The sequence below is a fragment of the Zalophus californianus genome, chromosome 7 (genome assembly GCF_009762305.2).
Source record: "Zalophus californianus isolate mZalCal1 chromosome 7, mZalCal1.pri.v2, whole genome shotgun sequence".
NCBI lineage: Eukaryota > Metazoa > Chordata > Mammalia > Carnivora > Otariidae > Zalophus > Zalophus californianus.
In genome coordinates, this window is record NC_045601.1 from 30991593 (window position 1) to 31013680 (window position 22088).

General features: G+C 37.2%; 1 protein-coding gene across 16 annotated transcripts in view; it reads right to left on the minus strand.

Annotated features, from left to right (window-relative positions):
- The window catches only part of EYA4 (EYA transcriptional coactivator and phosphatase 4), a 270841-nt gene that overhangs the window by 2701 nt on the left and 246052 nt on the right, over nucleotides 1-22088 (minus strand). For 6 of the 16 annotated variants that reach the window (XM_027603543.2, XM_027603533.2, XM_027603536.2 and 3 more), the window contains 6 exons: nucleotides 17801-17859; nucleotides 17533-17693; nucleotides 14864-14978; nucleotides 10631-10752; nucleotides 8630-8745; nucleotides 1134-5127 (listed from right to left, as the gene is read on the minus strand). In XM_027603543.2, coding sequence (XP_027459344.1) covers nucleotides 5047-5127; nucleotides 8630-8745; nucleotides 10631-10752; nucleotides 14864-14978; nucleotides 17533-17693; nucleotides 17801-17859 — 654 coding nt within the window. In that variant the 3' untranslated portion in view covers nucleotides 1134-5046. Of the gene's footprint in view, nucleotides 1-1133; nucleotides 5128-8490; nucleotides 8592-8629; nucleotides 8779-10630; nucleotides 10753-14863; nucleotides 14979-17532; nucleotides 17694-17800; nucleotides 17860-22088 lie in introns of those variants that run through there. The other 10 variants (XM_027603546.2, XM_035728666.1, XM_027603535.2 and 7 more) reach the window with 5 other exon arrangements.

Consider the following 22088-nt stretch of genomic DNA (forward strand, 5'->3'; position numbering starts at 1 on the left):
AAATAGATCCAATTTTTATGTGATATTTTGTGGCTTTAAATAATTTAAATCAACTAAAGCTACTGATGTTGCATATTATTATTATTTAATAAAAGAGTAATGGGGGCAGAGGAATCAATTACTGATTCATTGCAAACTTATTTTTTCTTTTCCAGATTATTCTCGGTTCACACATAACTCTATTTCCAAATACATCTTTACTTATGACCATCCTTGCTCTTTATTTTCACGAATTATTAGACCAGCAGACACTCCAGCTAAGTTGTAAAAATTTACATTAGTTCCATCCAAACTTACCTGCATGTTTTCTCTTTTTAAAAAAAATCTAGCTCAACTTTTTAAAATGTTTTTAATTCCAGACCATGATCATACAAGTTTTCCTATGGTTTATATATTCCTTCAGCAAATGTTATTTGGGGGTATCTACTACATGCCAGATACTCTCCTAGATACTGGTTATATAGAAGTGAACAAAAAATAAGACAAAAATCCCTGTCCTCACAGGGCACACATTCTAGTGCGGAAGTCATCCAATACAAAGGATAACCAAAAGTATGTGCCATGCTGGGTAACTGTAGATCCAGGGATTAAGTATTATTTAACAGGAAAGGAGGGAAATGATATAATGCTGGGGGAGCACGTGGGACATACTCAATTTGGAGGTGAGGCTTTTAAAAAGTTATGAATGAGGTTGTCTGAAATTTCCCTTTGGTTTGCATCTGAACAACAGATCTGCAAATAAATCAATACCATACACAAGGTAAGAAAGCTGTTAAAAGCTATTTAAGGGGCACCTGCATGGCTCGGTTGGTTAAGCGTCTGCCTTCGGCTCAGGTCATGATCTCGGGGTCCTGGGATCGAGCCCCATGTCGGGTTCCCTGCTCCGCGGGGAGCCTGCTTCTCCCTCTCCCTTTGCCTCTCTCCCTGCTTGTGCTCTCTCTATTGCTATCTCTGTCACTATCTGTCTCTATCAAAGAAATAAAATCTTTTTAAAAAAGCTGTTTAAGACAATGAAATATTACTCAGCCATCAAAAAGAATGAAATCGTGCCATTTGCAACAACGTGGATGGAACTAGAGGGTACTATGCTGAGTGAAATGAGTCAAAGATAAAGAGATGCTGAACTCTAGGAAACAAACTGAGGGTTGCTGGAGGAGAGGGGGGTGGGGGATGGGGTAACTGGGTGATGGGCACGAAGGAGGGTGCTTGATATATTAAGCACTGATGAATCACTAAATGCTACCCATGAAACTAATAATACACTATGTGTTAACTAACTTGAATTTAGATAAAGAATTTTTTTTAAAAAAGCTATTTAAGAACAACACTCCTTTTATCACTCTTGGAAGCTACTTATAAACGGGGTCCCATATTCATCTAAAAAAAAAAACCCATTGCTTTAAATATTCTAAAAGGTATTGTGTTGTCATTAATGAACTGCAACTCCTTTCTGCATTACGCTTGAATGTGACTGTTCCTATATCAAACCAATGCAACTCACATCCTTTTGGCACACCAGCCCACCTGTAGTCTTGATGAGGGACATTCTGTCATGTTACATCTCACTCGCCTTAACTGCAAATGACATCTAGGTATAAGCAAGGGAAGGTAAGAATACATCAGGAAGCTTAAATACAAATTTCACATTGTTTAGAATCGAGCTAAGTCCACACAACAAAAACTCTACAACATGGGAGGGTGAAGAAAATGAAAACATTTCCAAAGGTATTTATTGAGAAATAGTAAAGATGTACATATTTTTACAAGCTTTTAATATTAATTTACATTTCTTAAATTATATCAGCCCCAATAATCTATACTTTACTAATACATAACAGAAACCCTTGACTTTGTGAGATTTCCATAATGCTACCATAGTTGGGAGTCAAAATGCAACTTTGGCTCATGATGCTTAAATTTGTTTTTGAAAGAAATACTAAATGCCATATTCACTGAGAATGTAGGCTCTTCAAAAAAAAATGTGCTTAAAAAGATAACTTCAAACTGGAGCATGCTGTTGACACTATTTTGAATCTTCACTCACCAGGGACTAAGGAAAAAAACATTTTTAGAGTTATCCATTTTTTTGTGCACAAACTGCATGATTCTAAAAATTTTTTTTTTTTTTTTTTTGCTTCTGAATTTGACTTAAACTTTTGTAGGGGTAGAGTGACTTAATATTGTATGCTATAATATCGTAGCCAGGCCACCTGCTTTGATATTTTTCAGGCGTGACACAAGGTGGTTACCTTTCCTAGTGATAGACCAAGTTTTACATGTAGTAGCCGAAAACTCATTTCAGTGACAGAACACTTTTCAAATTGGTTTATAATAAGGCACAATAGTCTATGTCAATAGAAAGTGGGAACTGCCAAAGGGGTTGTTTTTTCTGTTTGTTTGTTGGGTTTTTTTTTGTTTGTTTTTTTGTTTTATTAGATCAGAAAGGAAGAAGATCTCTGTTCCTAGCATAGGAAAGGCAGGGTTCCAGTTTGAGCACACTTGAAGTTGCATGACAAGCTGTGAGGTCGGCCATATTGGCCTGCGCCATTGTTGTGCCATCAAGCTGTTCGTTAACCTAGCATTTAGATTTTATGCCAGCAGCCTCTTCTGAACACACAATCAGGGGGGATAATGTATGTGAGAAATAGCACTGGGTGAGGTCATCAGTGACACTTCCTTTGCCTGTGAAAGGGTGTTCCTTTCTGTACCTGCAGGGTTTTAGCAACATTAGATGCTTTGCTTGTTTGATATGAAAAAGAATTAAAAGTCTAGATGTAATGCCACAAATCTATCATTTAAAAAAACTGGCCAGAAAGATAATATTGTTTTATTCACAGTAATAAATATTTAAGGTGTTAGTGCACAAAATATAATTATTGATAATCAGTGCAGCTCTTTGATTTTTTTAAACTGCTGTTTTCAAGTTAAGGCCAATAGAAATGTAAGATGATGATGATGATCATTATCATTATCATTATTATTAAAAGTATTGCAACCTTAATTTGTCTGCACCAGTACTTGGGGCAGAGAGAGCCAAAAGTTACAAAATTTAAAGAATAAGTTTAAGGTTTGTGTGATGAAATCACAGTCTTAAAATCTGCAAAACTGGATCTCAAGCTCTTTCTGCCCAAGGTAAATATGGTCTTAGCATTCAGTAAAGAAATACAGGTTTACAACCTGGAAAATAAAACCTCATTTCCATAGTGAATATTGTGATCAGTGTGCAAAGCACTGATCCTACGGGAGCCATGGAAGCCTCAGATGATGAGCTATCACGGACCAACGTCTGGTTAGGGGCTCTGCCTATTAGCTGGATTCCAGCCTCCACATTTTAAACACAGAACTGCAGGTACAGACACCGTTAAAACACTCATAGATCTTGAAGTCTTAAATTTCCACAAGGGAAATTTCATGTCATACAAAATGACAGGAGAACCTGTATCGTGTTCCTAACATGGGCTACACACCAAGAAAAAAACACACATGCACACACAACGATGACAGGTTCTCCTTGCAATGAATGCACGCCATTGTGCAGGAACAGTGCGGGCAGAAATGAAGGTGCATGGGTCTCTAAGGGAGAGAAACTGGATTGATGCATTCAGACAGAGAACCAGATACTATTTCACTGTTGTAATTTTCAGTATTGCTGCCAAGATCTGGCTCGTTTGCCAATTTATTTTATGATGATATTCTAGGTAAAATTTTCATTGATTCACTCCTTTCTTTAGAAGGCATCTGGGCATTCATCTTCCACCACTGATGACATTTCATTTTCATGATGGCACTGGGAATGAATGCACTTAGCTTTATTTTAAGCCATGTTCACTCAATGTGAATTTCAAGCCATGTTCATGGAATAGCCTAAGAAAGTTTGGGGGCTGTTTGGTTATGATTTTAATGAGACTATTTTCCTCGACACAAGTTACACATATCAAAAAGTCAAACTCAAAATAATGTAAGTAGTCATGAATATGGCTCTTAGTTTTCTCCAGAAGAACTGTAGAAAGGGGTACTCGAGACTTCAACACACATTTCACTTTTAAGTAAAGGTCCCACAGTCTTTCCCAAACCTTCCCATAACCTTCTGCTTATGGTTGGATGCACAAATAGTTGCCTCATATAACTATTGGAATTATTAAGAACCCAAATAAAACACAAGCTTTCCTTTATTATCATTGTCTTCTTATTGCAACAAATACTCAGTTTCTTGCTGATGCAGTATTAAGCTTTGATAGCTTGAATTTTAAATTTGGTCATCTTAAGAATGATCACAAAGGCTTTTTTTTGTTGTTGTTGTTGTTTTTGTTTTTCATTATCTACAGAGATTTTAACCAAAGTTACACTGTAACACACACAAATGCTGTCTTGTCTTTAAGGCACAACACATCAGTATGAACAATTTGTTTGCCAAACTTAAAAAAAGAGACATTATTAGACTCCCACTGCCCACCCACTTCCCTCCCCAACAAATGAAAAGAAAAATTGCATCCACTTTCAAAGTCAGCTGCTAATAAAGTCACAGTAAATTATTTTCATCCATAATTTACACAAATTACAGGTCTAGATAGGATCGTCCTTATACAGTCTGAGTGCATTCCAATTCAGATTTTCTGGGCTAGGTAGGCTAAAGTCAGATTCAAACCTCAGGGCTGAGAAGATCTCCCATTTTGAGGAATGTTGTTGAACACCACCTTGTCAGACGGAGCCTGTGTTGGTGCTTTGCCAGGGGTAAGAGGTCTTTGCTAAAGCTGTTAATTCCAGTTAGGACTCACTCGGTGTGTACCAGCAACCTCCACAGATTTTTTATTTTTTTAAACATTAAAGTGTTGTAAATATAAGACCATAGAGCTTCCTTTCTGTAGCGCTAAAGTTTAACTCCATTCAGCAATCTGAATTCTTCATTCTGGAATTTTCATTCCAAATATGATTTCATCCTTTAAGACAATTTATATGTGTAAAGCCAGGGGCATTGAATCACACATAAAAATTCAGTGTACTTGAAATATATATAAAAAAAAATGGATCTCCAGCTAGAGAACACAGTTACAAATACTCTAATTCCAGTGCTTGATGCAGAGCCAAGAGGTCTGAGTGACTTGATATCCTCCAAAAGGGCATGTTGTGCTGTGTGTTGACAGAGGGAGGGACAGAGGAGAGAAGGGGAAGGAATGGAGAGAAATCATAACTCTTGTCTCAATAACGCAGCAGTACACACAAAGACGTGTGGTTCACCCACATTCAAGGGAGAGAACTCAAGGGAAGCATGATCGTATTTGAAGGCTTGGTAGCATCAATATCATATTGTCAAGATAGTAGAGAAATAGATCTGAACTGGATTTTAATGTTTATAAAAGCAAATGCTGAGATTTCTTAAGTAGTTTAGTATTTATTCTGGAAAAGCATGACTAACATCAGCATCTGGGGAAGCAAGTTGAGCACGGAGCAATCCTCCGTGGCTTATGGAAAGCAATTTTTAACCACAACACTCCTTATGGTTCACCTCTCAGAAACAAAATTTAAAAAATGGTAAACTTCCTAAGTCCAAGGTTTTTTGTCTATAGGAGAGGAAGAAGGTGAATTCCCTTCTATGTAAAAAAATAATTTGAAGCTGGACTATATAAGGTAGGAAACAATGTGGGGATGATCAACCTTCTTCCTTTTCTGGGGTAAGTAATAACTTAAGTCAGTAGCACTGACTTATTTCACTGGTATGGGACTGAAAGAAAGCACTCCAGCATCCATTCCCAATAGGGGTGATATGTACTAAAGGGGACAAAAATGACCCCTTTTGGGGAAAAATATTCTTAGACATTACAATGGTTTGAGCCTCTCCAAAGATATACCAGGATATGGTATATGTGTGATAAGCTTCACAAAAAAGTGTGATTAAGAAAAAGTTGTCTAAAAATACTCCATTATGGACAATAATGAAAAAAAGAAATAATGCACAGTAGCAATTAAAACTAAAGCATTATTTGTAGTTTTGGGCTGATGGCATCTTGTAGAATATATACGTGTAGAGTACATATCCATATATATATAAAACAAAAATACATATATATGTATATATATAAAACATGGAAATGTATTTTATAATAGAAGTTAAACATTAAAATAATAATCACTATTGTTATGATTCTTTGTTGTCTAATATGGTAGCCAGTAGCCCCATGTGTGTACTGAGCACCTGAAATGTGACCAGGCCTGTTCAAAATGTATACTGAATTTCAAAGACTTAGAATGTAAGCATTACATTAGTAATTATCATTTTTATTAGATATTGATACAGTAATATTTTAGGTATATTGGGTTAAATTATATTACTAAAATTAATTCTACCTGTCTCTTTTTTTAAAAAATGCAGCTTCCAGAAAACTTAAAATTACAACAATGGCTCACATTATGTATTTCTATAGGGGGCTGTGGTTATACATTAATTCTTAAACTTTGAAATTTCTCCTTAAATTTGCAAAACAAAACAAGTTTCTAGGTCCAGTTAAAGCACAGAAGTTTTTTTTGTTCATTCAGCTCAGATCTATTTTTAACAACGAAATGGTACTTTGTATTTCTGCGCATGCGATTACAGCCACATCCAAAGAAAAGCATGCATCCTGCATACTAGGGGGACCAGCCACCTGTGTTTCAAAATAGAACCGTAAGCCTTCACCATCACCAAAACTGTACCTACATAAACAACCATTTGGAAATAGCATTCTAACCAAGGTTCTCATCCACCTGGAGTCATGCCTTTTTCTCCTGAAGTTTCAGGGGTAAAACAGAGGGTATAACAACTGGGGTGCCAAGTCCTGTTTTCACACCATGAATAAATGGTGTAGACTTTATGCATTTTCATTTTCAAAGGCAAATAATATCTCTGGTTTGGAAAAGCGAATTTATATTGCCCTGACCTAGATCTGTGTGAATTTCACACAGCCTAAAAGACATGCAAAATGTCTGCTGCAGTGGTGCATTGACTACTTGTTGTGTGTCATGATGGTGCCAATGTGAAAAATCAAAATAGCGTGTACTCTGGACATTGACAAACTCCAAGAGGTAATTCAACTGTGTGCAACTGGAAGGATTCTAAGTAGCACTGAGCAGTGAAAGTTGTGTTTCTTGAAGCTGCATCTCTGATCTGATACAGAATGTCAGAGGGGCCAGTGTGCTGTCCTGGGCCACTGATGTTGCTAACAATTAAGACCAGGAGCTCTGTGGTAATCTGAGCTACACCAGTTCTTAGTGTTATGGAAAAGCACGGAATTTTTCAATTATGGCTTCCAACACTTCACCAAACCTTCTAAAGTAGAAGCTCTTTCTCATTCTTCATTTTGCTTGATTTAAATTATCTACAAACCGAAGTCATTTCTTTTATCTTTCTAGTATAGCTATAAACTTTTCTTAAAAATTTATTTTGGAAAGCAGAAATCAGGTAAACACTCCAGCACATGCAAGTGTGAAGGCTTTATTAGATGATGATTTGAGCTCTCCTCAGGATAATGACAACATTCTTTCTATGTAAAACAATATAAACTGATATGTCACTGCTTAAAAATAGCAATCATCATTTTGCTTTATTCTATAAATTATATGATTTTTATCCTGGCTAGATGACATTTTGTGACCATTCAGTGAAGGAACCATTAGGTCTCAGTGTTGTGTCAACTGATAGTTTGGTGTCTAGGACCAATCCTGGTATCATTCCTCTTTTGATCTTGGGCCAACCATTTAATGGTTTTTAACTACCTTAATTTCTTCCTCAGAAATATGGGCTAGATGAAAAGGCTTATTTAAATACCTAAGGCCTATGAGATTTTCTGAATACGTTTAAAGTCACCTGCTTGGCTTCAGTCGAGTACTAACGGCTCACTCAAACAGGCAACACTCTTCTAGAAGATATAAGGCATACTGCCTCTAAGTCTCTATGACAAGTTGGCACCAAGGGATCTGAATAATACATGTCATTTCAACAGCATTTATTAAATTCTCTAGCAATAGTTTTTTCTTCAGCTACTGAATCTATCCTTAGCATTTATCATCAAGGAGCACACTTACTACAAGGCACTCAGAAGGACCACTGGCATAGAAGGTGGGTGAGCAAAAGGGTAAGAACAGAGCCACTGATATGATTTCTATGGAGATCATTAAATTTGTCTATCAGGTTAAACTCTATGTGTTTAAAAATGGTTATTTTCCCCTACCTTTCTCAAAGATCATCATATCTGTGTGCATTACACATAAACACACACACACACACACAAACACACATAAATCTAAATTTTTGTACATTTCCTATCAAATTTCAGGCAAAAAAAATGCTAGACTCCAAATGGTTTATTTGAATGTAAGTATTGACCTTCTCATGCTCTTACTGCTTTGCATCTATAAATTCAAATCATTTGTCAAGCTGCCATTGGGCCAAACTACAGGAATGCAAACACAAAAGCTTGCATTAAAAGTATCACACCAACATTGTTTGAGACGGGTTACCTTTTTTGCTGCCTGTTCTTCTTCTACACCATCCCCAATTACAACATATACTACTTTTCTGCCAAACCTTTGCATTATTCGTTCAAAGCAACTTTCTTTTCCTGGAAGATAAATGAGATAAAGTTCAGAGTGAAGTTACCTGGTTAGCGGCATGCTCCTCATCTCGGCCATCTCCAATCACAACATAAGTTATGTTAGTGCCAAATCTGGACACTATACGCTCAAAACAGCTTTCCTTGCCTGAAAAACAATGCACTGCTTATTCTTCCAGCCATTGAATTCATTAACCTAAAGATTCATAAAGTGTTAGGTTAATTTCTCTTGAACATCAATCACTTAAACTAGCTTGCAACCTCTGGGTTTATGAAATCAACAAATACATTTGAATAATGTTAAGTCTTTACTTGAGACAGATTATTGAACAAATGTGTTTCACATTCCAAAAAAGTCAGTAGGGTTTAAGCATTTGACCCAGAGAAAATAGCATCTTTTACACCACCAAAAGAATACTGGAACAACTTTACAAGCAACTATGAGTTTTAACATTTTTTTTTGTTTAATTCTGTGTATCAATTTTATCTAGTTTAAGTAGTACAGACAAGTCAGCTAGAAATATTACTGTAAGAAACTGAAGGTTCACCTGTAAGGAAGGAGGAAATACTAAGATGTGGATTTACCTTGATAAACAACTCCTTTCTTCAAGTGGCTGGGAGCTAGTCTGCTCAGATTAATTGTACTAAGGGCACTATTTGGGCCACAGCACTGTGGACACCTGTCTCCTCTGACTGTACTATGGGAATAACACGGTGGAATTTCTACATGTTCTTCGTTTTACAATATTGGCATAATTCTCTGAATTTCATTCCCAGAATGTTCATGCAGTCATGGCTATTTTTTGCATCTTTTTCTTAATCTGATAGTTCAGAACTCCAAAAAAAAAAAAAAAACACCCCAAAAAAACAACAAAAACAACAAAAAAAACTAGCTTAAAGGGAAAAATAAAAATCATTGTTTTTTCAGATTAAATATGAAGAACAATTTGGCCAGTAAAAAAGAATATCGTCCTTGCTAGAAGAAATGCTTATATGCTGGTGCAAAATTATTTGACATGTCAAAATGCAAAATAAAGTGTGATAGGTTAATCCTGCCAGCATAAATACATACATTTCTGTAATGAATGAGTGGGATTGGTATCAGGGCTCTGAGCTGTAGTGTGTAGGGCAATGTGGAATTTACAAAGCTTGTAAAGGCTCTCTTTAACTATACTCCTGAAACAGCTGCAACTGGGGGCTCTTTTTAGCTTGTGCCAATATCGAAACTCTGCGAGGCCCAGGACACGTTATTTTTGGTAGGGGATTTTGGGATTCTGAGCTCTTGTCAAGATGCCAGAGCCCAAGTTTGCTGACCTGCAGGGCACATTATACAACCTATTTCCCCAGGCATTTCCTTGACAAGACAATATGCAATATGCAACATGCGAGCTGTTTTCTTTTAACTCTTTCAGGATGGCAGAGGTTAGGAAGCTCTGTTTTTGAAAGATTATTAGAGACATAGTCTGTGAGAGGCACTTCAAGTCACAAATGGCTCCGCAGACAGAGAGTAAGCAAATAAACAAGGTTGTAGATCTTTAATTACTAGGGAACATTGTTGGAAATGTGGATTTCCAGGCATTCATGAGTTATAATGCATGAGATTATTTTTTTCTGGAATAAAGGATGCTACTTCCATCCATCTGGCACTCCCCTGTAATGCCAACATAGTATTTTTATCTTAGATCTAGATTATCGCATCTGCAAAGATGCAATACACCATATACCATACTAAGATACTAAGTACCACGGCCAAAAACACTCTATTATTTAGAAAACAGGTGCTGTAATGAAAGATAAATACAAATACATAAGTAAACAGAATTGTCCAGATACTGAATTCAGAATTTCACAGGCAACAGTTTTCATAAAATTTGCATGTGTACAATGAGTCACAGGCTCCTTTGTTATCTGAGCTCTATTCAAATTTGCGTGATATTCTAATAGCAAAACTGATTAAAGAGGGAATCATGCAGAGAGACATATTAAGAAAATCCCCCAAGACACAGATGTGAACACATTTCATACAGAGTTAGAAAGAATTTTCTTACCTATTTTAGTTGCACTGTAAATATTCTCAATGGGGAAAGCACCTCCTAAACTATAGAGTAGAACCTTCGCGAGTGCTGGGATCAGTTGGGTTGTCGTTACCAAGACATTTACGCAGTTACTCCTACGATAGGGAGGAAATACGCATTGTTGTTTTCTAATACTAAATAATTTCTAATGGCGCAGATTTTAAATGGTCACTGGGGTCTTTCAATTCCATAACAAATGGGCCCTGATAACCTAACCTTTAAATGTCAACAGTTATTTACGGAGTGCCTGCTACCTTACAGGCATCATGACAGAGGCTAGGAATATATCCCCAAATGGGGGAAGCGGAAGAAGACAGGCAAAAAGAAGTCACAGATGAATGACATTTTTGTCCCCGCTGCGTCCCAGATCACAGGCTAGATAGGAGAGAGACAAGGAAGTAGACACCTGTGATATGAAATATGTTCTATAGTAAAGATCTCCTCTTTAGGCTTCTGTGGAACCTCAAAGAAGAACACCTGCCTCAGCCGATGGCAATCATGGGAAGGTTATCAGAGGGATAGTTTAGCTCTAAGTTTTACAGGTATCCAGACGAGGTATTTTTTAGAGTGGTAAGATTCTATGTCCCAGGGTTAGAAGAGCCTGGAAAAGTAGTAGTCAGAGGCAGAAAGAAGGTGAAGGGACGCGTAAAAGGAGTTTTTGGATTTTGTGGGAGCAACAGTCCAGTGTTCCAATCAAGAACACTTCTTCAGATGGGGATCCTGAAGAAGTAAGAATGGAGAGGACCCTTATTTATTCTGGAAGAGGTGAATCCCTGAATCTCCTTCACAACAACAAAGGGCGAACTGCATTTAATGGGTCCAGTTTTAATCCGTCTACAAAGGCCCTACTCTTTGAGAGTGAAAATGTCTCATTTTACAACTTACAGTTGTTTCTTTCAGAGTAATATTGCAGGGAGATAAAGGAAACACCAAGAGAGTGGAAACTGTGAGGCAGAGATCTGGAAAGAATGGACTGTGGTCCTTCCTTCTGGATTATGGAAAAATTGAGCCGTCCTGCCTTGAGGGGCTCAAACCACACACATCAAATTGGAACTCAGAAGGCATATAGGTACGGACCTTTCTCTACTGGTATTTTGTAGTACGAGCCTTTAATACCTATTAGTGAGAGCCTCAAAAATATTCTCTAGAATTCTCTAGATTGATTTTCAGAAGCCTGGTTGGAAGTTAGAAGAGCAAGTTGGGTGCCAACTTTTCATGGTATGTATATGCTTACCCCCCACTACACTTAATATTATGCTTTAGATTCTTTAGATCCTGTGTAAAGAAAAACTGTAATTTATTCAAAAACAAGGATAAAACCTTTATAATTACAGGCTTTTTAAAACATTTTCATTTCTAAATTAGTTCCATAGATTAGCTGATTTTGTAATGGGAACTCTGATTTCTGGAAACACGTGACGAGGTTCTCACTTATATGGGATAAAGAAATAAAGCCTTCTAGAGGCAGAAGTTTAGTTAAGTATCACGAATGTAATCCTTAATGTTGCCAATAAGACAATAAAGACCTAGGAAGTGATTTGCCTGTTATCAGACAGAAACTCCCCAAATAATGGCAGATTATTAAGCAATTAATACACAAACACATTACTGTATTGAAGTAATATTTTGAAATCTAGCTGTACCACTGATACTGAGTGATACTGGAGTTATATCATTTCTTTTTTAAATTACAAACTTTGCATATATTTGTAAATTTGCAGATTTATAAATTATAAACATTGCATATATTTAATATTCAACTTATAATGCACTGTAACTTCTAATCACAAACACTGCATATATTTATAGGTTACATGTATATACATTTGTGAAATATGGGCAAATATCAAGAACATGAGAAGCATCAATTATTTAGCTATCCAGAGAGCAGAGAGTAACTGCTCTCACCATTTTGTGTGTTTACTTTCAGAATTTGTGTATAGATATTTTTTCTCATTAGTAACACAATATACATATAATTTTTTTTCTTCTTTTGCTTGTTTATATCATGAGCCTATTCACTTATGTCATACTATCTATTAGTCCTCCTTTCCTCACAAAATATAATGTGTGAAAACCACATGTGGCTGCAGCATCTTTTTTTAAAGTTAGCTCACTTAAGATAACATTATAAATAATGTGTTACATAGAAAATTTTCCTACACATTTGATTACGACATTTGACTATACTCACAGGAGAAAAATTAGAGCTGGAGGGTGCAAACTTAGCTAAAGGCTCGGATACATAATTCAGCCATGCTTTGTATAAGCTTCTCTTCTCCTGGACATTTTGTAAAAAAAATTGCCAGTAGGGTCCTACATATGGATGACTTGACAAATTTGAAAGCACTGAAATCTCCAGTGTGTAATGACTTATTTTTCCCTTTCTCCTTGTTACACTTTTATTTCTTAAAATCACATACCCATGTTGTTGCTTTAAGACCAGTGTGTAATAATAATCTCTCTATATCATGGATAACACATATATAATCTATATAACACTGTAATGATCCTTGGTTTTTAAGCATCTAGGAGCCTTCTTTTAGAAATAATGAAAGCTGCTGACCTCCTTGTCAGAGAAATGTACATTCTACTACATTTTACACACAATTTCAGGGACTCAGGAGTCCTCACGCCTTAGCTTCCTTGACCTTTTGTCTCCATATCACCAGTTACAGATCACAAGCCGGCAAGTCCCATTTTGAAACAGCTTCAACTGTGAGACAGTCCTTCCTTACATAGAGCCAGAACTTCCTCCCTAGGATTCCCACACATCCATCCTAATTTTCTCCTTTAGAGATCAGAGAGAAATGTAATTTACTTTCAGCCTAACATCTCAAACAGTTGAAACTGGTAATCTTGTTTCACACAGGATGTTTCACACAGGACTCTCCTTCAGACAAAACTCTTTGGTTCCTCCCTCCAACTGTTCCTTTCAGGTGGTATCTATCCTCAGCCTAAAACCCTTCTGGCCACTTTGCTGGACATAAGATGTCAAATATGCCACAGCCCCCGCTGGAATGTGGTGCCCAGAACTGAGTGAAGTACTCTGGTTTGGCTTCCCCCGCCTGACCCAGGAAACTTGTAGCTTCCTAGCCACCTCCATCCACCCACTTACAGTTTCCGACATCAGTGTAGTTGCTGGTTATGTGGTGGCGGGAAGCCACGTGGAGGACTGGATGCACACGCGCTAACTTCCATGTTCCAACCCTGGATTCTCCTTTTACCCCACTGAGGCTTTCTGTATCCAGATTCAATCAGTCCAAGTATTACCTCTTCCTCTGAATTTGTGCTACCGACAGGTTGGCTATGCATGCTTTTATCCACCTAACTCAGAAATAAAATTAAGGATAGTATAGAGATTCATCCCCATCCTAACTAGCTATCACTTTCCAGATTTATGTCACTTCATGAACTAGCATCTATGGCACATGGTGTTCAGCTAGTTGTAAGTCTATTCAGTTCTATTATCTACACTAGTAAGTCAGTATTTCACTGTTCAGTTCTAACAACACAAAGGTTACAAGTTTTTCAAAGAGCTTTCACCAGGGATTTTGTTATGTTTAAATATGCATATTATCAGGGCACCTGGGTGGCTCAGTCGTTAAGCGTCTGCCTTCGTTAAGCATCTGCCTTCGGCTCAGGTCATGATCTCAGGGTCCTGGGATCAAGCCCCACATCGGGCTCCCTGCTCAGTGGGAAGCCTGCTTCTCCCTCTCCCACTCCCCCTGCTTGTGTTCCCTCTCTCATTGTGTCTCTCTCTGTCAAATAAATAAATAAAATCTTAAAAAATAAATAAATAAATTATGCATATTATCTATAGTGGGCCAAAACACTTAAAAACATGCACTCTGTGTAAATTGTATTATTTTATTTTTTTCATCATCTCCTGTACTTTGCCACTAACAGGGTGCTGTCTTTTCTTTTTTCTTTTTTCTTTTCTTATTACAAGCCACATGACCTTCCTGTGGAGATTATCAGCAGTTATACAGAAAGGAGGGGGCTCTCCTGCTGAGAAGCTGCAACTCCCATCCTCTACCCCCAAACACCTCCTCCACACACATTGAAAATCACTTGCTTCAATGAATTGTTGGGTCCCTTGAAATTCTAAAATACTCCAGTAATTAAAGAATTTGTATATATGTTGCACTATTACAACTACATCTTCAATACAATAAATGCAGAAACTGAAACAATACCACTTACCTAGTACTAATAATTGATAAGGATTTAAGTGCATTTGTTAGCCAGGAGTCTGTCAGACCTTCGATCTCTGCCCTTAACTGGAGCCATGCATCTCTCTTGGCAGGGCCAAGGAGTCCTGCAACCGAAAAACAAGGCAGAATCAAGAGATGACAAATTTCAGGAATACCTTGTCTAGGTCTCCCTTCTGTCTAGTATAGATCATATCAGAAACAGAGAGAGACTATTTATGTCAATAGTGATCTTTCATTTAAGAACTGATGATCCATTCATTCATTCAAACATTTATTGAACAACTTCTAGATTTCAGGTCCTGGGCCAAACAGTGGGGATGAAACAGTGAAAAAGTGGGTCCCAGCCTCTGTTCTCACTGAACCTAGAATGTGGCACAGTGGACGCGATCACCTGAGGAGCTTCGCCACTCCCGTGCTGGGGTCCCACCCCAAAAGACGGTGACGTGACAGGATAGGTCTGGAGAAGAGGCTGGGGTCGACCAGCCCAGGGATACAAACCTCAAACACTCTGGTGGTCTGAAAATGTTTTTTTTTTTTTTTTTTTTTAAGATTTTTATTTGTTTATTTGAGAGAGAGAGAGAGAGAGCACAAGAGGGGGAAGGGTGAGAGGGGGAAGCAGACTCCCCGCCGAGCAGGGAGCCCGATGCGGGACTCGATCCTAGGACTCCAGGATCATGACCTGAGCCGAAGGCAGTCGCTTAACCGACTGAGCCACCCAGGCGCCCCGATAATGGTTCACTTCTTAATAAAACAAAATCATGCAAATCTGCTAAAAAGAAATTTCTTATTTAAATAGTATTTCAGAATATTAGGAGCACATATACAGGTGGATGATTTTTAAAATCAAAATGTATAGTTTCTGGCAACTCTCATTTGTCCTTATTTCAATAAAGGAATGCTAACAGAGTACAGAAAATGGATTTGCATGTCAGCACTTAAACTTTTAAAGCTATAATATTATTTATTAGTAATCTTGTTAGTTTTTACATAACTTTAATACCCTTCATGAGGGGAACAATGCCAAACCTAAATAAAAATTATTTCAGATTTCTCAAGGGGATATTTATTTTAAAATTAAACATGTTACCCACAATTGAATTTATTCTATTTTATTTAAGATTTTATTTATTTATTTGACAGAGAGAGGCAGAGCAAAAGAGGGAACACAAACAGGGGGAGTGGGGGAGGGAGAAGCAGACTTCCTGCATAGCAGGGAGCCTGACACGGGGCTCCATTGCAGGACCCTGGGATCATGACCTGAGGCAAAGGCAGAGGCTTAAGGACTGAGCCACCCAGGTGCCCCACCCACAACTGAATTTAAACAGAGTATCTGTTTGTCTGATTTTACAAATGTCTTATCTAGAGCATTGGAGTGAATTAGGAAACTGGAGTTGTCTGTCCTGTAGGGGACTCTTTCTCATTTGGAAATGAAGATCTCTTATTTCTAAGATCTCTTTTTGGTTCTAACAACCATAATAATAATAATATTGCTATTGCCTGTGGTTCTACATATTTTTTTTAAGATTTTATTTTTTTCATTTGAGAGAGAGAGTGAGCACAAGCAGAGAGAGAGGCAGTGGGAGAGGGAGAAGCAGACTCCCCACTGAGCTGGGAGACAACGTGGGGCTCGGTCCCCGGACCCTGAGATCATGGCCTGAGCGGAAGGCAGACGCTTAACCGACTGAGCCACCCAGGCGCCCCTACATGTTTTTTACTCTCTTATAGCTACTGAGCGTCTACTGAACATCTATTATGTACCTTAAGGCTCACTAGACACTGGAGATACAAGTGTATTTAACTTATCATTCAATTTTAGATTCTGATTTAAGCTCCTCAAATCATCCTTTAAAAAGAGAGAGGAGAGAGAGAGAAACGAACAGAAAACCCTGGGAGAAAAATGTTATGTGACTTCATAGCTAATCTTAGGATCTTGTTGACATAAAATTGATCCTAATAATAGAAATAACCAAGGTTTATTTTATCAAGAAATGTATCCAGGATTTTAGTTTTGATGTCAGGTTGTGATATCAGGTTGTGATATCACTTCTAATACATGGATGAAGGTCAAATAATTTAGATTCAACCTACAGAGTATCCGAACATTTAAAAACCATGATAATCAAAGTTAATACTATACGTGGAAAAAAAAGATATACTGCCAGACAACATGCAATTTTTAAAAAATAAAATAGTCTGGCTTAAGTCTCTGAAATGACATAAAGCACTGTTTATATTTATTTTGGAAAGGATTCCAGAAAGATAATGAGGACTAACCACTCTGCTTTAATGACTGGGGCCTTTGCTTTTAGGCAGGTCTTCCCACTGCCTCAATGAGTTCCCCTGTCTGGTTTGCAGGAATTGTATCTGCACAAGAGGAGTAAACTTCCCATGCCCTGCTGTAAATCTTGACCAAACATCTGGGCACAGAGAATTCCCAACTCCTTTGGCAGAGCCACATGTTTTATTTTGCAGTTACATCCCCCCCCCCCCCCCACCACCCCAAATAAGAAACTTAAGATTCTGACTCAGGGTAGTTCAACAGGAGCTCTTGGTAACTTCTTTTCTACTAGAGTAGTCTCCAACATGGGACACAGACCTACAGGTCAGATCCTACTTCCCTCTACAGTATCTTTATTAGATTTAAAGAGCCCCACATACCTCCAACATTATTCTTGTAGGTGTTGTATAATTCTTTTACTCTTCTGTAACGAAAAGCCAACTTCCTCATCCAGTCAACCCCTCCTCTTACACCTGTTGGCAAACAAAGGTTTGCACTACTTGCAGCTGCATGGAAGCCATCAGTTGCAAAACTGTAGGTACTGCAACACCCAAAATACATTAAAAAGAAATAAAAGAAATAATTACAGGTGCAAAACTCCATAGCTGAATTTCTGTAGGAAAGAGCATACTGAAAGGCATGGCTTACCTTAAGTCCTGCCCATTATCATCAGAGGAAACATCATCTATATGAACTTGATCACACTCCTGTTAAAAACATCGGAAAAGTTACTTGTTTTTCAAAGGATGCCTGTGTGGTTTTTGGGTTTTCCATCTTTCCATTTCAGGCCATGGCCAGAAGGTGGCAGCATTTGCCCATCTATCCCACAGCCAAGCTGGGGGAATGGCAGCATTTCTATTTTAAACCCAGAGGAGTACCATAAAAGGGGGTCTGAAAACATATGACATGTGGATTTCTTTTGAGCTTAAAATTGTTTACTCTGAAAATTATGGATAACAAATTATCTTTTGAATCTTTATAAGAATGACTGGTGTTCACTTTTAGCCATTTCTGTTGCGTATACTTAAATATGGAAACAAAGCTAATTTGAAGATACACAGAACTTGTGTGGTTGAACGTCAGGTGGTTACTATTATTTGCTATTTGTTGAGCAGCTATGGAGGGGCCTGATGATTATGGTGTCCTGTGAGATTTCTAGACTTCCTACCTTTTGCTGGGCCAGGGGTACCATGAAGGAACCATGCTGATGCTATTCTAAAAGTCCTGGTCTTTTAACACAGAAAAAAAGCTAGATAACCGTGGAAGTCGGTATCTTTTATTCCTTTTTTTCCCAAGTTTTGAAATCCCAAGCTGAAAATGATACTTACAAATAAAAGGGAAATAACGAAGATTTACCATCTCCAATGTGCTACAAACTCAGAGGAGAATAAACTTTAGGTACATATACCCATACACTTAATATGACTGAAATCATAGTGTTCTCAGAGCAAACGGTTACTTTTCTAGATAAGAAGTAAATTCTTCTTTGCTGTTCTAAGAGTCCTATTCCATCTTCAAATGATCTGCAAAGTTCTAATGAAATAGTATGTGATCTGAAGGTGGAATTTGGCTAGGGCATTTAAAATACCTAGTACTTACTGACTTTAGGATAAGTATGGTTTAGCTTTTTGGGCCTCTTTTTCTCTCTTCAAATTATTTCAGATACTCAGATCCTGACTGCATAACATAGTGCTTACTATTGAAAATCACTTTTTAAAAAATTATTAACTCTGACAAGAAGATGCCATACTAAGCAAGGGCTTTTCAGCTACTATTTATATTCATTATAGGACCTGGAAAGTATTCGGTAGTGAAATATTTCATATCTCATCTCAAGCTTTCCACACTGAATATATTAGAACCTTTTATAGTTTGAGGTTGAACTAGCTGATCTGGGCTTCTTTTAAAATGTGAAGTATAAAAGTTGCCCAATTAATACAATTTTAGTATGTAACTTGAAAATCCAGGTAAATAAAAGTTCATATGATTTACATAAATTATACATAAATTAGTAATTTTAGCATAAATGTCTACCAATACTCCCAGGTAAGGAAGGGCTCCAAAAAGTTAATCTGACTGGAAGCTCCCTGAGGGGGGTGTTTGGGTGACCTGGATATACCCACCCCCTGCCACGTAAGGCACAATCTGGCACACGGTAATCGCTCAGCAATTCTTTGTTGACTAAAAGGCAGATATCTAGACAATGACAGTTCTTGACAAACTTACCACAATCATTTAAGTTTTCTAACAGAAAGTTGCAATTATATTAACTGCATATCCTACATGGTAAGGACGGTAAGAAGGTATTTATATCAAGAGTGGAGGGGAGTTGGGGGAGAATGGGGTACAAGCCAAGGCTGCAGAAGTGTAAGGGCGGGACGTACATTTGGAAAGGGCTTACCCCATTTTGGCTAAGTATGGGTGGAAAGGAGTACAGCCCAAACTTTAACCAAAGGAGGCATTAGGCTTCCAGAAAAATCTCAGGGAAAAGTACGGCAAGCAACAGCTAGTGGCTACTGGATTGGGCTCTAAAGGAAAGGTTGGAGAGATTTAATCATTAGCATGAAAATTGGAAATAAAGTTCTCCCAGAATAGGGAGGCAACAAAGTGTTCTAGACAGCCAAGACTTATTCCTTATTAGAGACGGTGACATTCTCCGTAAGTATGAAGACGGAAGTAAATTACTATCAAAATGGCATCATGTGAAGCTGTTCATTCCACTGAAGTTTCGAAGTCTTTCATTATGTAAATAGTTTCCATCTCTCTCTTTTATAATAAACTACAATAAATAAATAAATATCCAAAAAAAAAAGAGGGGGAAATCCTTCCGAATGACTCTGGTAATTAGAAGTTATTTCTAGATTTCATACCTTCTCATCCTAATTTGTAGAGAAATTCCTCTGACATTTCAAGTATTAACTCACATGATTAATTTGTACATTTTGCCCCTAAATTTATTTTTTACTCCTGAGGACATCAGTATATCAAACTTATTGGAGCATGAGCTCCATATTTGAAGTTATGTTTGAGATTTTTCCAAATGGAAATTCTCTTTAAATTTATGCCTAGTTAACTATGCTTGTTGACTCTGGACTCTTGCCTGAGGATTACAGTCCAGTGAAAGAAATCTGAACTTGAATCACTTACATTTTTAGAAAATTCCAAATAATTGTTCTTCAATTAGCTTTCACTCAGAGGAATTTTGCAAGAATTATTTTTGACCAAAACCTGAAATACTAAAAATAGTACAATGCGTGGCTTCAACAAATTTCAGTATAAGGACTCAAACATTTGGACTAAATCTGTTTAATTAATCTTAAATTACTTAATTTTGTCTCGCGCGGTGACCATGAAGTTGTCACTGATCTTTATCCGTTATAATCTACACAGCAGCCTTCTCTCACCTTTGTGAACCTGAACTCCCCAGTGTCTTCTTTTCTGGAAGTTATTCTAACTGAAATAACATTTTATTTCAACAGAGAGCATTCTCTCCTTAGGAGGAGTAGTGTGAGCATTTGCCTCCCAGCAGTTGGGCAGGATGCAGCGAAGTGTCTATTAGGATTTAAATTTGTATCTTTTAAGGAATTATGTGAAAGCAGCTGCTACTACATATGTTACAGTATCTACTGAAGGATTTGAGTCTCAAATTAGAGTTCTGGGTTAAGAAAAGGAACCCTGAGACATTAAATACAGAAGCAAAAAAAAAAAAAAAAAGGCTAACGATGGAGTTACTCTCTTGAGGAATTCGCCTCTTTGTTAGCAGAAGCAGAAATAGCTTAACACCAGTCTGCAGCCCATGACAATCTTTGCTTACCAGAGGTTTACTGAAATAAAAAATGGGGAGAAAGACAAGTTGACTTTCAAAATCAGTTGTAGAAGGATGGTGGATATATATGTAACAGCACTGAATGACCTTGAAAGCTACTGTTTAGATTTTATTTGTTTCATTCATGTCAAACTTGCTAAAAGTATTTGCAAATTCATCATATGCTACTCTCACTTTTCTCACTTTACTATTCTGTGAAAAGCTGGGTGGTAAATTTACTCCATCTGGCTCCTAATGTGCCACTAAAAAGCTAAAAGGTCATTTATTCCATTTATTTCTAATAAAAAATAATTAATGAAATGAAATAAAAACTCTAAAACCTGAATAAAATCACATAAAATTTTTTTTTGGTCTTTCACAGGTTTAAAAGGATGAGTAATCTTTGAATTTTCTTTAGAAAAATGAGACTCATCCATTTTAACCAACAGAAAAACCAACCTAAAAGTTATCACCATATATAAAAATTCAAGTTCCAAAAAGATTAAAATGTGTTTTCTATTATAATGTATATATAAAGTCATTCTGTATACTACCCTACTAATAGCAGGATTAATTTAAATCAGGTTTTAGAGAGGTGATTATTTTTTCTTATCTAAAACTGGAAAACCTGCCCAGGAATACTGATCTTTCATATTGGCCATTAAAGAAAACAAATAAAACCTCTTTAAACAGACAGTAATTTTATTATCCAGTAAAAACTGTGACTCACTGCAGAGAAAACACCACCAAAAAAATGATACTACTCAGATTTCCAGCACATACATTTATGGGATATACTAAAAAACAGAATTTTTACTCTTAGGTCTCAAGTGCAGCTGAAACTGCATTTAAGACCTTGTCAATTTCTAAAACTTATTTAAGACACTGACTAATTTAGCTTTTCTTTCTCACACCCTTCTGTTAATTTCAGCATGGTATGGGGGCAGAAATATGTGCTCCAGAGCCAGAGAGATTCCAGAGTTTCAAATCCCAGTTTTACCACTTAGCTAGCAGGTAACCTTAGACATGATTTTTATGCTTGTGGGACCTACAGTTTCTCCTCTACAAAAACAGTGTGATAAACAAATTTATTTCAAAGGTTATTATTCAATTAATGGAAAATCCAATATA